Here is a 14,978-nt window from a genome sequence, read left to right as displayed (position 1 = left end):
CTCTTGTAATTGAGGGGTGTGTATATATATATATATATATATATATATATATATATTTTTCTCTCTTATAATTGATGAGTGTAACAGAGAGGTGCGAGGTACTAATTCTAATGAAACCTTCTGCTGGGTGTAGCTCTTATCTCGATTTTCTTTTTTGGCTTTTACTCACTATTTTCTTATGATTATGCACCAAATCCTAGCAAATTCGTGCCATTTTGTACTAAGATTAGAATGGTTCACTTGTATTTAATATGGTTCCAACGATTTGCTCTAGATATGTCGATCTATGTTGATATTTTGGCTGAACTAAAATATGCAATTAGAACGAAGCTCATTTACGTTTGGCAAATGAGTGAGATGCATTTGTTGCATCGATTCACCTGGCCCACCGAAAGGAAACGCGAGGTGGATCAATTTCTCATGAGGTAATATGCAATTAGTGCATTGGATTCACCAGCCCACAGCATCGTTTTCTTTCACCCAAGCACGAATCCTCATTTCATTCCATTGCCACAACTCACCGCAGAAAGATATAGGAATCATCATTCCATTCCAGTCAGTTCCATTCCTGGCCCGCCAAATGCAACATGACTATTTAAATGAGGATTGTCATACCTGCTAAAAAATACTAGAAAAACAAAGAAAACCAGACTTGTTTCCATTTAACACCACCCACATAGAAGAAAACCAAGGATGCATGCATGTTTGGAACAATGTTACCCCGCCAAATGGATTAAGCCGGAGAACTTTATAACCAGGATTCAATTAATCCATATTTAAGGACCCTTTGATCCAAAAAATTAAATGAGAAAACGAATTGGGATTCACTTAACTACTTTACTCAGTATTGGGATGATGATATATGCACCACTTTCATCATCTTACTACGATTTCTAGATAGATTACATCGATTTGCCTAACTAAGTCGAGACGGCCCAAATGTATATGGGACCGTTTGATTAAGTTCATCTTGTGGCGCGTTTATTAGTGTAAATCCCATCACAATTCGATCCAATGGAAACCCAAACTCGGAAACCTTGTGAGTTGTGAGTTTAACAAGATAGTCATTTAACTAAGCAAGCAATTAACTGGTTTGCGATTCAATTAGCGTTGTTATCTGGAACAAAACCCAATGAGTACACGCTTGTGAATCGGGATGAAAATGGAATGTTTTGACAAAAATTCTATAGCAGCGCCAGTATCTCCGGTCAAATCTTGTTTGTTATAATCTAGGACTTGCTTCCTCTGAATCTGACTGATTCTACAGTCTCCTCCTAGACTTCTGACCAAACTAGATATTGCACAAACATAGGAAACACCAAAAAAGATCTAAGTTTTTCTTCAAAAATAGGAAATGTGTGCTTAGACCCAAGTCAAGTTTCTCTAATATTTTCCTTTTCTTGTTGAGTGCATGCAAGAGCAAATCTCACACCCCGTGATCTTCGCAGTTATCGCCTCATTTTGTTTTGGTTGTTACAGTGAAAAAAAAACTTAGGCAGTATTTCATGTTTTTATCTTTTATAGATTGTCGACGTGATATCACCGAATCAATCATTCCACTAAAAGACACTTAGTGATTACTATGTTGACGAAATGGTAAAGCTTGATTGACTTACTGATACCATCGTCCTACTAAAAACGCACTTAGTTACTATTATGTCGACGAAATGGTAAAGCTTGATTGACCCGGTGATACTATTATGTGGATGAAATGGTAAAACTCTCGGTGATACTGCGTCAACATGACACGCGGTGTGGAGAACGCCGAAACTACTTTCACATTGCAAGTGGGTGCAGCTGATTGGTCCATGCAGAATCCGAAACTTCCAAGTCTGGAAAGCTCCAAACTTGGCAAACCCAGATTCAGATTTCGCTCTTTTAATGAGATCCTGTTTTGGGGTGTTCATTTCCAATGCGCGCTTTATTGGGAATCAAAACCAACTGGAGTTTTCTGAATAATTGTGCTCTGTATATTTCTAGTCATCATCACAGTATATATATATATTTCCGATTCTAGGTGTGTGTTGCCCTCAACTTTGTTTTTCTGGGGGACTTTGGAGAAATCAGCAGCGGCGTTACTCTGAGAAAATGGCTGATTCTGGAGGTAGTGGAGGTTCAGGTGAGGAACATGAGCATAGGCAAGAATCTCATCCGAGTCCAAATCCAAGCTCAAGCTCCAGGAAAGGGAAGGGGAAGGCGAAGACGTACCATCGTCACACTCCACACCAGACACAAAGGCTTGAAGCGTAAGAAAACGAGCAAACATTTTATTTGATCCCCAAAGAAAAAGAAGAAGAAGAATGTTTCATTTGTTTCCATGTGACCGACCCAAATTGAAGAAAGGAAAAAAATTGTTTCTTGCTGGTAATATATAATATTTTTTGTGGCACGGCATGTCAAGGTGTATCAAAATTCGGGTTCTTCACCGTTCGGGTTATATGGTCTTTGAGATTATCATTTTTTTTTCTTGTCTAGGATTTTCTTTGTTCATCAAGATTGGCAATCTAGAAAAGTATGTATGCAGATTAAAATTCCTTCAACTGATGGATGTCCTGATATGTCCTGATGATGAATCTTCATATTCTACTGTCAATGGACCTTTTCATTTTCATTTCAATTCTTCTGCCCTGTACATGGCAAAGCTTTAGAGGTGAAAAGGTAAAAGGAATGATCTTTTGTTCTTATCAAATGCTCAACTGGCATGCCTTTTCAAGAGACTTGAACTATCATAAAGAAATATCTCCTCAACAAGAGTGATCCTGATGATTAGTGCTGTGTCTCTTGTATGCACTCAGATTTTTCAAGGATTTCCCACACCCTGACGAGAATCAACGGCGTCAACTAAGCAGAGAACTTGGGCTCGACCCTAAACAGATCAAGTTCTGGTTTCAGAACAAGAGGACTCAAAGAAAGGTAATTTCCCCTTGTCCCGTTTCAAATGACTTGTTCAAGTAGCAAAATTCGAGAGTGCTACACAGGTTGTGACATTCCATTTTACTATTTCTCAGACTCAAAATGAACGAGCGGATAACACAGCTCTTCGGGCCGAGAACGAGAGGATACACTGCGAAAACCTTGCGATCATGGAGGCGCTCAAGAGCGTGATTTGCCCAGCTTGTGGCGGTCCGCCCTTCGGCGAGGAAGAGAGGCAGCATAATTTGGAGAAACTCAAGATGGAAAATGTGCAGTTGAAAGAAGAGGCGAGTTTGTCCCTTCTCTTTCTTCTTTAATTTTCGACCGACACTACATTCTATTTCACTGATTGGTGTTTAAACTAGTGTCGTTCGTGTTCGGAAAAGTTTCGGTTTATATTGATGTCCTATCGGCAAATGTAACGCAGCATGCAAAAGTATCCAACATTCTCGCGAAATATATCGGGAAACCAATCTCGCACATTGAGTCGCTGATGCCTGGCCCTAGATCCTCCGCGGAGGTGTCCACCGCAAGTGTCCCCAACCAAGGGGTTAGTGGTCGCAACGGTGACTTTGATGTGGCCCCCACCAACCCCGCGTCTTCGAGCCAATTAAAGGTTATACCAGGAACAGAAATGGCCAACACAGTGGAAATTACTGCATATGCCATGGATGAGTTAATCAGGGTTGTGCGGATGAAAGAACCGTTGTGGATAAAGTCTCCTCTGGACGGGAGATACATACTCCATCGTGACACCTACGAGCAGATATTTTCTCGAAGCTACCGTTTCAGGGGATCTGGGGCTCGTCTGGAGACATCCAAGGAATCAGTTCTAGTGACGATGGAACCGGGCAGGCTGGTTAGCATATTCCTAGACGTGGTCCGTGACAATAAGCAGTATTATTTATTTATTTTTGGGCTGATACTAAGTTTGAATTCTCAACCTCTGAATTGTTAGAATCATCTCAGTTTCACTAAAAGGGTCTCATTGGCAGAGCAAATGGGCTGATATGTTCCACACAATTGTCACAAAAGCTACTTCTATCCCAGTTCTTGAAGAAGGAACACAAGTTAATCACGGAACTTCCTTGCAGCTGGTACGAAACTGCTTATCCATGCATTAGCTAGGGTCATTTCCTACAGGGAAATTAATCGCTTGTTTATCTTTTTAACGAGGCATCATGCAGATACGTGCACGAATGCACGTGCTTTCTCCACTAGTGCCAGCTCGGGACGTCTACTTTCTTCGGCGTTGCCAACAGATCGAGTTAGGCATGTGGGTGATAGTGGATGTGTCCTCCAGTTTCATGACAGATGATGCGTGCCCATACAATACCTGGAGGCTTCCTTCTGGCTGCGTGATTCAGGACATGCGTAATGGTTGCTCCAAGGTAAAATGCTTCGATATTTCTGGTGTGACCACCATCCAAAGTACAAGCTTGCTTCCTTACTGCTTGTTGCTTTTCTGTGTTGAAGAGTGCTCACTAGACAAAGTCTAGTTAGTCTCAAATTGTCTTTTTAGAGAACAAATTGAAGTACAGTATCTCACACAGGCCAACGAACTATGAACCATTACTTGTAATGCAAGGAACTGCACCGTCGTGACTTAAGAAAAAAATTACTGGCATTTCCCAATTAACTAACCCCCATGTTCGATCTTTAAGCAACTTGATCTTCAGGATCTACCTATCTATGACAGGTCACTTGGGTGGAACATGTAGAAGTGGACGACAAAAACCAAGCTCATAAGCTTTTTAGGGATCTAGTGTGTGGCGGTCTCACGTACGGAGCAGAGAGATGGGCGATTACGCTCCAAAGAATGTGCGAGAGATTTGCTTACTCCATGTTGGATGATGCGCCGACGCACGATGCTGTGGAAGGTAACGCTTGAATGAAATCTATGCAACCTCCATTTGTGTTTAAAGTCCTAGGTTAACAATCATTATGACATGACAGTCGGTATTACAAGTTCACCGGTCATTGTTGTTCCTGAAGGTAGGAGAAATGTGATGAAGCTTGCTCATAGGATGGTGAAGAATTTCTGTGCGGGCTTGAGCATGTCCGGCAAATTGGATTTCCCTAACCTGTCTGAGGTTAACAACAGTGGGGTCCGTGTCTGTGTACGAAAGAGTGAAGAACCAGGACAGCCCAGCGGCACGATTGTTAGCGCAGCCACATCCCTATGGCTTCCTCTTGTGCCTCAAGTGGTCTTCAATTTCTTCAGAGACGAAAATACGCGAGTTCAGGTTTCACAGGAAAACACCAACTCCTATTTAATAAAGATATTGTTCATTTAAGATTCACGTTACTGAAAGAGAGGATTACCTTTCTGTGTTCTAATGTGCAATGCCTTGACAGTGGGATGTACTCTCGAATGGAAATCCAGTCCAAGAGATAGCACGCATACCGAGCGGCACTCGTCATGGAAACACAATCTCCATTATTCAGGTGATACTCTCACTGCTCCGCATGCTATTTACTCAAAACACCATTAGAGGAGGAACTAAATAACACTGACATTGTGAGAGGTACAATAGCCTTTCATATGGAGACTATTTGTCTCTTTAGCAGTCCACAGGTTTTCCTAGAAATCTTCTATACCTGGATTCGCAAATAAATAATATGTGTCAACTTGGATAGTCACAGTACAATTTATGAGACGCATGGTTTCTAGAACATGTAGTTGTCGAAATTCCACATTTACCTTTTTATGAAGTAACGGAGTCATCATCTTTCTGCATCAATTCTCGTGCGTTTGTCGTTGAACATGCACATTGGTCACCATTACGGGGTCGGAGTAACATCATGCTAAATACATGAAAATTTAGCTGCATGCATTGCCCGTTACGTATCCATTGGCATACGGTGATCACATTTTCATGGCAATTCATTAAGTCGAATAAGATACTTCTGGACTCAAGTACCAACCATTTCTTGTCAAGCAGACTTCTCTGCATGCCGAGAACATGTTGATGCTTCAAGAGAGTTGCATAGACCCTTTGACGTGCATGGTGGTTTATGCCCCGATCGATTCAACAGCGATCACCATCACGTTGAGTGGAGAGGACACTTCGACTGTACAAATTCTTCCATCCGGCTTCACGATCTCCAGCGATGGCCGGGCCAATCCGGGATCAAGACCTTCCACCAGCACAAGCCCCAGCAAGCCGGCAGGTACACTTCTCACCGTGGCATTCCAGATATTGGTTTCCAGCTCCTCAGGTCCGGAGCAGCTAAACGTGGAATCTGTGGCGACCGTGAACACTCTCATTAGCGCAACTGTTCAGAAAATTAAGGCTGCTCTAAATTGCTCTGCCCCAGAATGATCTTTTTCTTTCTTTCTTTTGACTAGGCGGAATGATCCTTTCGTTTGTGTTGAATGGTTTATACTGAAAGATGAGATGATATAATTTCACAGCGTCACCGGTGAGTACATACTAGTTGGTTTATCTGCAATTCGGAGTGTCCAAGATCTAGAGCACGGTACCCCACAGGAATTTAAAGCATGTAATTTGCTACTAATTCTTATAGGCGTATGCTCATGACTCATCAAATTTCACACTGGCGATAATTATGCCGGAGAGGCTATGTTTGTTACAGAAAAAAATCACTCACCCTCTTTGCTCTTTTTATAGCAACCACCTGACCATCATCTAGTTGTGCCCTGTAGACAGTCCCCAAGCCTCCTCTCCCTATTCGAATGAAAGGTGACAAATTGTTTGTTGCTTTAGTGACCTGATTGAAATTGAGATGCAGCGATCCAAGTCGATTGAGTCTTGGAGATGGGTACATTGAAAATCTAGGACTCTGTGGAACCCTCATTGGACTAGGGGGCACCCGAGCTGGACTGCCCAGGAACTTTTCATGGGAACAAACCTTTTCTGAAACAGAGTTCCTGTTGAAGGAGGAAATTGAATCCACTGGGAGGAAAGATGTGTTAGAAACTAAGACTAAAAGAGAAACAAACAAACGATGCCAAAGTCAATAACTTTTGGTCCATGTACCAATGATGATGTAATGTACTTGAATTCAGGTCCTTTGAAAGCATTGTGTGAGCAGTTGCCTTCCTTTTCCCATATAACCAGGCACAAAGTGAAACGCAACGGACGGCAAAAGTTCCCGGTACTACCATGCCAATAATTTTGGAGGTTGATAGATATTTATCATCATTGTCAATGCTATCCTCTGTCCACTTACTCTTATGATCCACTGCAGATTTGTCCATCATCCCTTTCTGCAAAAGCTTTCTCCCTCTGTTAACATGCAAACGTGCTGCCAAAAGAAAAGGTTTGGTATGATTATGGACATTTTAAGTATAAAGCTTCGGCATTCAATAGACTTCCAAAAATCAAGCCCGCAAACAATGAAATCATACACTATGTGAGTTATAAGTAGTCCATTGTGGAAGGTCGAGTTCACATTGAATTACTCCCAGGCATCCCTCAAAGTGGCAACCGTTCACGCTGTAGATCTTGAGGTTCCTATTAACAAGATTAAATACGGTCAACTCCCTAATGAGGTTCCGGAGCCAAATAGCCTGAGTAGCTGTCGAAAAAAAATGCTATAAACTCCACTTGCATGGTAGAGGATAATATAGATTTTTGTTTCTCACTTTTTCATGATATTGCACCTCTTGCTAACATAAAGATATATCCTGTTGCCAACTTCACGTCATCTTGACAACCAGGAAAATCTGAATCCGAATACCCTACTAGCTGCAGGTCCTAAATATGTTTGTAAATCAGCATATAGTCTCTAGTCCTCTTTAAGTACATTAAAACCTTCTTGGTAGCAACCGAGTGATCGTGTCTTGAATTTGACTAATATCTACCTATAAGTCCTGTTGCAAAAATAATATCTGGTATAGTGTAAACATGAGCATACATGATACTTCCAAGTGCACTAACATAAGATACATCCTTCATTTGGGCTTTCTCAATATCCAAATGAGGACATTGTGACAGACTCAGTATATCACCCTTGATGACAGGAGTAATTCTTGGCTTACAGTGCTGCATAATGAATCTTTTCAAAATATGATCAACATATGCCCTCTAAGACAAACCCAATACACAGCGAGAACGATCCATATGGATTTCAATGCCAAGGACAAAAGACACCTTATCAAGGTCCTTCATGTCAAAATTCATTGACAACATTTGCTTTATCTCATGCAGTAATCCAAGATCACTATTTGCAAGCAAAATATCGTCTACATAAAGTACGAGAAAAATAAATTTATTCCCACTGACCTTGCAATGTATACACTGATCGATTTTGTTCTCAACAAAACCAAATGAAGTAACAATACTATGAAACTTTAGTACCATTGTAGAGATGTTGGTTTTGTCGATATAGTTACCAAAAAAATAAACATATATTGCCCATATATGGAAATAATAAATCGACTCACAAAATATACTTAAGCAATGTTTGCAATTGAGCAGATTTACTTCTCATCCTGGTGCATCTCATTGGAAGGAAATTGATATATTTTTTTTGTAATTAAATTGATAGATTAGTGGGATATTTAAAACATACCATGCAATATTCATTATAATGCATTGTCTTAGAAAAACCGACAAGTCTTGTGCAATGCAAGCAAAATCAAATTAGTAGTTGGAGATCAAGGTTCGTCCTCTCAATTGTTAATTTTTGTTTCCCCATAGGTTCAAGGATGTCCACGTATGGTCCATACATTGTATTGATAGTCAATATTTTTCTTGTTAGTTGTTTTTCTTAGAAATAGAGGGGGAATATTGTTGTCAATTTCTATAGGAAAATAATTAATTAAATGATCTCGGTCCCGGTTGGGCTTTTTGTAGCGGTTGATCTTGCACCATTTCCTTTAATCTTTATTTATAGTTAGTTTATTGCCGTCAGTGTAGGAATCGGTTTTCTTCGTGGTATGCGGACCGAGGGAGGAAAATTAGAGTTTGAGCATTGTATCTTGGGGACAAAATTTCATTGGAGCCGACTGCATTGGATCACGTATACTTATTGTCTTTTAGACAATATTATCGATACACCTTGCCCAAAATTTCATCCCTTACTTCGAATCCCTACAACATAACCTACCTAAGACGGCTTTCCCATGATCAAAATCATCCCCAAGTGATTGGTTGAATGATGAGAGCACTTGGCTCAAATGCTGTTAATTTCATAAACGATTCGCAGTGTCTCTAGAGTAACCTAGAGTAGGGGCAATCGGTTCAAGAGTGGGCGGTATCCACCCTAGAATCGAGAACCGCGCCCAATAAAAACTGGTTCCACAAAATGGAAATTGAGAACGGCCTACTAGTTCCAAGATCCACCTAGTACGGTGCAGTTCCCGTGTGGGTCCATAGAACCGACAATGTCTAGAGAGTCCGGGATTCAACTACATCTAACAAAGCTAAACACACGTCTTGAAGGGTTCATCAACGAAAAATAACGCAGCGGAATATAGAACCCTAGACAGGATCCATGTGTATATTAAAATCGAGACAGAAGTTCGATACATACCTTTTGCAAATCGAACGTAAATTGACAATTGATTGTTTCTGGATTAGCGCCCCAAGTGTTGCGCCTCTACCGGTAACCACACACACGAACGGAATTCTCCAACGATCCACGTGCTAGCGAAAGATCTTGAAGTTCCTTTTTCTTGAACGCCTTTTGATTTTCGATACTCTGTCGAAAAACCCTAGACAGAGAACGATTCTCTATCTATTTATACAGCCTCATTATCCAGCGGAATTAAAAGAAGTGGGCCGGGCGATTTGGGCCTGCCAAACCGTCCACCGTTAATCGTACATTTAATCGTTATCTCATAACGCGCACGACCGCATAGATAATTTAAATAAGAGAATAAAGGCGCACATAAAATATTAAGTCCGTTCGCTATTGTGTGCGACCCTGTAGGTTCACTAAACATTAGCAGTGTGCTCAAAACTCTTTTTGGCCCACAAGTCATAAGCGGTCTCTAACAAGACATTATGACTACCTAAGTATAGTGAAGGTCGATTTTCCGACACAACCTAATCCACAACTAATATTAGAGTATCAACCTTGATTAATTCCTAAGGCAGACCACTAACAATCTCCCACTTGCACTAGAACCAATCATATAAACTAAGTCCCTTTGTCACTTGATTTCCGAGTTAAGCATAAGGCAGGACAAGTGTCATCCTTATATAGCTTAAACTCATTTTCCCGATACCGTAGTTAGACTGTCAAAACAAGTAGTTGACTCTTCAACTCACTTGAGCATGGCCATGCATTTCACAGTCTCAACTTTACGGGAGGCCAGGAAATCATACCCTCGTTATATGAGAGGGACAAATCCCATCTTGTCTACTTACATTACTCAGCACGATTCATAACATGCCCAGCCATTACCTTTATAATCACCTGTTACGGCTGACGTTTGGCAATGTTAAAGCATGCCAATCCACGTCTAGGAAACCATGGCAGACTCAGGTCAAAGGACTATACTCTATAGTTGTGATGAGAAATACTGATGACATTATATAACAATCCTACAGTATTCTCATAGTGGGTCTGTCCAATACAATATTCTCCAACATGTATTCCATGTGATCAACTTTATATCTCTATATTCATGACCCGTGAAACTTGGTCATCAGTTGACTCACATGCTAATCTCAAACACCATTTGCTTCCCAATGCACAATGGCAATTGACTAGGGACATTTAGAATATTAATATCCATTCTATTAATAGAGTTTCACGATCAAATCACATATTTGATTATCTATTAAGGATATTCAATATTCAGGGGATAAAGATTTCGCATTCAATTATATACTCAAATTAAATCGAAATCAAATATAATATATATTTTATTAATGAACAATGAAAATGTATATCACATATACTCCCACTCAAATCAAGACCAATCACTAATGTGTCTAAGGCCTAAAGCGTTACAATGACGCTCATGCTTAGGTTGTGGAAGAGCCTTCGTCAACGGATCAGCTGGATTCAACTCCGTTGCAACTTTGCACATCTTGACATCACCTCTTTCAATGAATTCTCGAATGAGATGATACTTCCTGAGTATGTGTTTGGTCTTCTGATGAGACCTAGGTTCTTTACCCAAAGCTATGGCCCCATTGCTGTCACAATAGAGGTCCACTGGAATCGAACTAGTGGGACTGATTCCCAGTCTATGAACTTTCGAATCCAAACAGCTTCCTTTGATGCTTCTGAAGCAGCAATATACTCAGCTTCTGTCGTAGAATCTGTAAGAGTGTCCTACTTGGAATTCTTCCAGCACACTGCTTCACCATTCACGCAAAAGACAAAACCTGACTGCGATCGAAGGTCGTCTTTGTCGGTTTGGAAACTAGCATCAGTGTAACCTTTTACAGTGATATGTTCCTCACCTTCATAGACTAGGAATAAATCCTTAGTTCTTCTCAAGTACTTAAGGATATTCTTGACAGCAATCCAGTAAGGTTCCCCTGGATCTGATTGGTATCTACTTGTCATGCTCAATGCATAAACAACGTCAGGACGAGTGCATAACATAGCATACATGATGGATCCCACAGCTGATGCATAAGGAATCCTACTCATGCGGTCTCGCTCATCTTGTGTTGAAGGACACTGAGTCTTGCTAAGACTTATGCCATGTGTCATCGGGAGAAAACCTTTCTTGGAGTCTTGCTTATTAAACCTATTGATGACTTTGTCAACATATGTACTTTGACTCAGTCCAATAAGTCTCTTAGATCTATCTCTATAGATCCTGATCCCCAAGATATAATTTGCTTCTCCCATGTCCTTCATGGAGAAAAATTTTCCTAGCGATGTCTTAATTGACTGAAGCATAGGAATGTCGTTTCCAATGAGTAGTATGTCATCCACATACAACACTAGAAACACAATTGCACTCCCACTAGACTTCTTGTATACACAAGCTTCTTCTTTTTTTCTGATGAAGCCAAACTCTTTGACAGTTACATCGAAACGAATATTCCAGTTCCGTGATGCCTACTTCAATCCATAAATAGAACGTTGAAGCTTGCATATCTTCCCAGTGTTATCTGGTAATGTAAAGCCTTCAGGTTGTGTCATGTACACATCCTCCTCTAGTTTTCCGTTAAGGAAAGCTGTCTTTAGATCCATTTGCCATATCTCATAGTCATAATATGCAGCAAACGCTAGGATAATCCGAATGGACTTAAGCATGGCCACTGGCGAAAAGGTCTCATCATAGTCAATACCATGAGTTTGTTTGAAACCTTTAGCTACTAGCCGTGCTTTATAGATGTGAACATTTCCATCCATATCAGTTTTCTTCTTGAAAACCCACTTGCACCTTATAGGTTTGACACCTTCGGGTGGATCAATCAAAGTCCAAACTTTGTTTTGATACATTGAGTCCATTTCGGATTTCATGGCCTGAAGCCATTTATCGGAGTCTGGGCCCATCATAGCTTCTGTATAGGTCGTAGGTTCGTCATTTTCTATTAACAATAGATGACGATGTTCTGTCACGTGAAAACCATATCTCATAGGCTCACGATGTGTTCTTTCAGACCTACGAACTATAGGTGCCACTGGAGTAGACTCTACAACTCTTTGTAGATCTAATTGAGGTTCCTCATGAACTGGAACACCCTTTTGTGGCACAATAACTTCTTCGAGGTTTACCTTACTCCCACTGGTTCCTTTAGTAAGAAACTCTTTTTATAAAAAGACAAAATTTCGAGCAACAAACACTTTGTTCTCTGATGGATTGTAAAAGTAATATCCTTTCGTTTCTTTAGGATATCCCACAAAGAAGCATTTATCAGATTTGGGTCCAAGCTTATCAGAAAGTAAACGTTTTACATAAGCTTCACAACCCCAAATCTTTAGAAAAGACATACTAGGAACTTTTCCTGTCCACATCTCATATGGTGTCTTCTCTACAGCTTTTGATGGACTTCTATTTAGTGTAAACGCAGCTGTCTCGAGTGCATATCCCCAGAAAGATAATGAAAGATCTGAATGACTCATCATTGATCGAACCATGTCTAACAAAGTTCGATTTCTCCTCTCAGAGACACCATTCCACTGTGGTGTTCCAGGAGGAGAGAGCTGTGAAACAATTCCACACTCTTTGAGATGGTCATTGAACTCTTGGCTTAAATATTCTCCTCCTCGATCAGAGCGAAGAGCCTTGATATTCTTGCCAAGTTGATTCTGTACTTCATTCTGAAATTCCTTGAACTTTCCAAAGGAGTCAGATTTAAGTTTCATCAAGTAAACATATCAATATCTACTGAAATCATCAGTAAATGTAATGAAGTACTGATAACCTCCTCTGGCTGTAGAACTTAGTGGTCCACACACATCAGTATGTATAAGGGCCAATAATTCTTTTGTCTTCTCACTTTGATTAGTAAAATGAGCTTTTGTCATTTTTCCAACTAAACAAGATTCACATGTATCAAATGATTCAAAATCAAATGAATTTAATAGTCCATCGTTATGAAGCTTGTGAATTCGTTTCTCATTTATATGGCCTAATCGATAATGCCATAGGTAGGTTGGATTCAAATCATTAGATTTAAACCTTTTTGTATTTATATTATAGATTGGCACATAAAGATTTAGAACATATATCCCATCCACAATATGGGCGCTACCATAAAATAATCCATTAAGATAAAACGAACAACTATTGTTCTTTATATCAAAATAGAAACCTTACTTGTCCAAACAAGAAACAGAAATAATATTCTTGCGTATAGCAGGTACATAGTAGCAATTATTCAGTTCTAAAATCATGCCAGAAGGTAAAGCTACATCATATGTTCCTACGGCTAATGCAGCAACTCTTGCTCCATTTCCAACTCGTAGTTCCACTTCACCTTTTGCAAGTGTTCTACTTCGTTTTAGTCCCTGCACATCCATACAAATGTGAGTACCACAACCGGTATCCAATACCCATGAAGTAAAACTAGTGGTAACATTTACTTCTATAACATAAATACCTGAATCGGAAGTCTCACTTCCCTTTTTCTTCGGATCCTCCAAATATTTCTTGCAATTTCTCTTCCAATGTCTATTCTCACCACAATGGAAGCATATAGCATCAGCAGTCGGACCCGGTTTGGTCTTTGATTTGGGTTTGGGCTTAGTGCCCTTGCCCTTACCCTTGACCTTACCTGACTTCTTAAAGCCTTTCCCCTTTTGAACCATGAGAACATTAGGGGTAGGGTCCTTCTTGATATTCTGCTCAGCAGTTTTGAGCATCCCATGCAGTTCAGTCAAAGACTTATTTAGATTATGCATGTTATAGTTCATAACAAACGTGTCATAATTTTGAGGCAATGACTGAAGAATAATGTCAGTAGCCAACTCTTGGCTAATGGAAGAGTCCAGTCGCTCCAGGTTTTCAATATAACCTATCATCTTTATGACATGTGGGCTAACTGAGCTCCCACTTGCTAGTTTGCACTCAATTAAGGTCTTTACCGTTTGGTACCTTTCAATGCGTGCCTGCTCCTGAAACAAATTTTTCAGGTTCATGATCATATCATAGGCATCCACGTTCTCAAACTGCTTCTGAAGGTCTGAGTTCATGGTAGCTAACATTAGACATGATGCATCCAATGCATCATCTTTATGCTTCTGATAAGCATTCCTTTCAGCATGGGGAGCGTTGGAAGGAGGTGCCTTCTAAGGGAGTGGTTTCTCCAGGACATAATCCTTTTTCTCCTGCTTGAGAACAATTCTCAATCTTCTATACCAGTCCAAAAAGTTTGAACCATTCAATTTGTCCTTCTCAAGGACATATCGCAGTGAAAAGTGTGATGCAAAGCTATTTGCCATTATCTACAACAAATATGCAAAGTGAATTGTTCATTAATATTATTTATAATAAACTCCCACTATACTTTTATAACATGTGTCCCAATAAGTATAGTGGACCAACCAAGATCCATATTTTACCAAGACTAGAGTAAACTTTGGCTTACCGCTCAAGACTAAGTTATTTAGGTAGACAACTCTTTGTCAATTGTATCAAATACAACTCTTGGTTGTTGGGGTTGACATCTCATATC

The 14,978-nt window shown here is 40.1% G+C and overlaps 1 protein-coding gene across 1 annotated transcript; it reads left to right on the top strand.

The window, feature by feature from the left end:
* The first annotated feature begins 2,088 nt into the window (after window positions 1-2,088).
* On the top strand, window positions 2,089-6,240 carry LOC115681464 (homeobox-leucine zipper protein ROC8-like). The gene is made up of 10 exons (XM_030605427.2): window positions 2,089-2,246; window positions 2,796-2,913; window positions 3,009-3,200; window positions 3,341-3,793; window positions 3,909-4,010; window positions 4,101-4,304; window positions 4,613-4,793; window positions 4,870-5,159; window positions 5,272-5,361; window positions 5,859-6,240. The coding sequence occupies exons 1-10, from the start codon at window positions 2,089-2,091 to the stop codon at window positions 6,237-6,239; spliced, it is 2,169 nt and encodes a 722-aa protein (XP_030461287.1). The 3' UTR covers window position 6,240.
* Window positions 6,241-14,978: the final 8,738 nt, after the last annotated feature.

The sequence above is a fragment of the Syzygium oleosum genome, unplaced genomic scaffold, assembly GCF_021117445.2.
Source record: "Syzygium oleosum isolate NSW1041296 unplaced genomic scaffold, Sole_v2.1 Sole_v2.48, whole genome shotgun sequence".
Lineage (NCBI taxonomy): Eukaryota > Viridiplantae > Streptophyta > Magnoliopsida > Myrtales > Myrtaceae > Syzygium > Syzygium oleosum.
This window is presented reverse-complemented; position numbering and strand designations above follow the sequence as displayed.

Coding starts and splice junctions, on each gene's coding strand:
- LOC115681464 (XM_030605427.2), top strand. CDS start 2,089: ATGGCTGATTCTGGAGGTAGTGGAGGTTCAGGTGAGGAACATGAGCAT. Junction 2,914..3,008: donor ACAAGAGGACTCAAAGAAAG/GTAATTTCCCCT, acceptor ACTATTTCTCAG/ACTCAAAATGAACGAGCGGA. Junction 4,011..4,100: donor ACGGAACTTCCTTGCAGCTG/GTACGAAACTGC, acceptor GGCATCATGCAG/ATACGTGCACGAATGCACGT.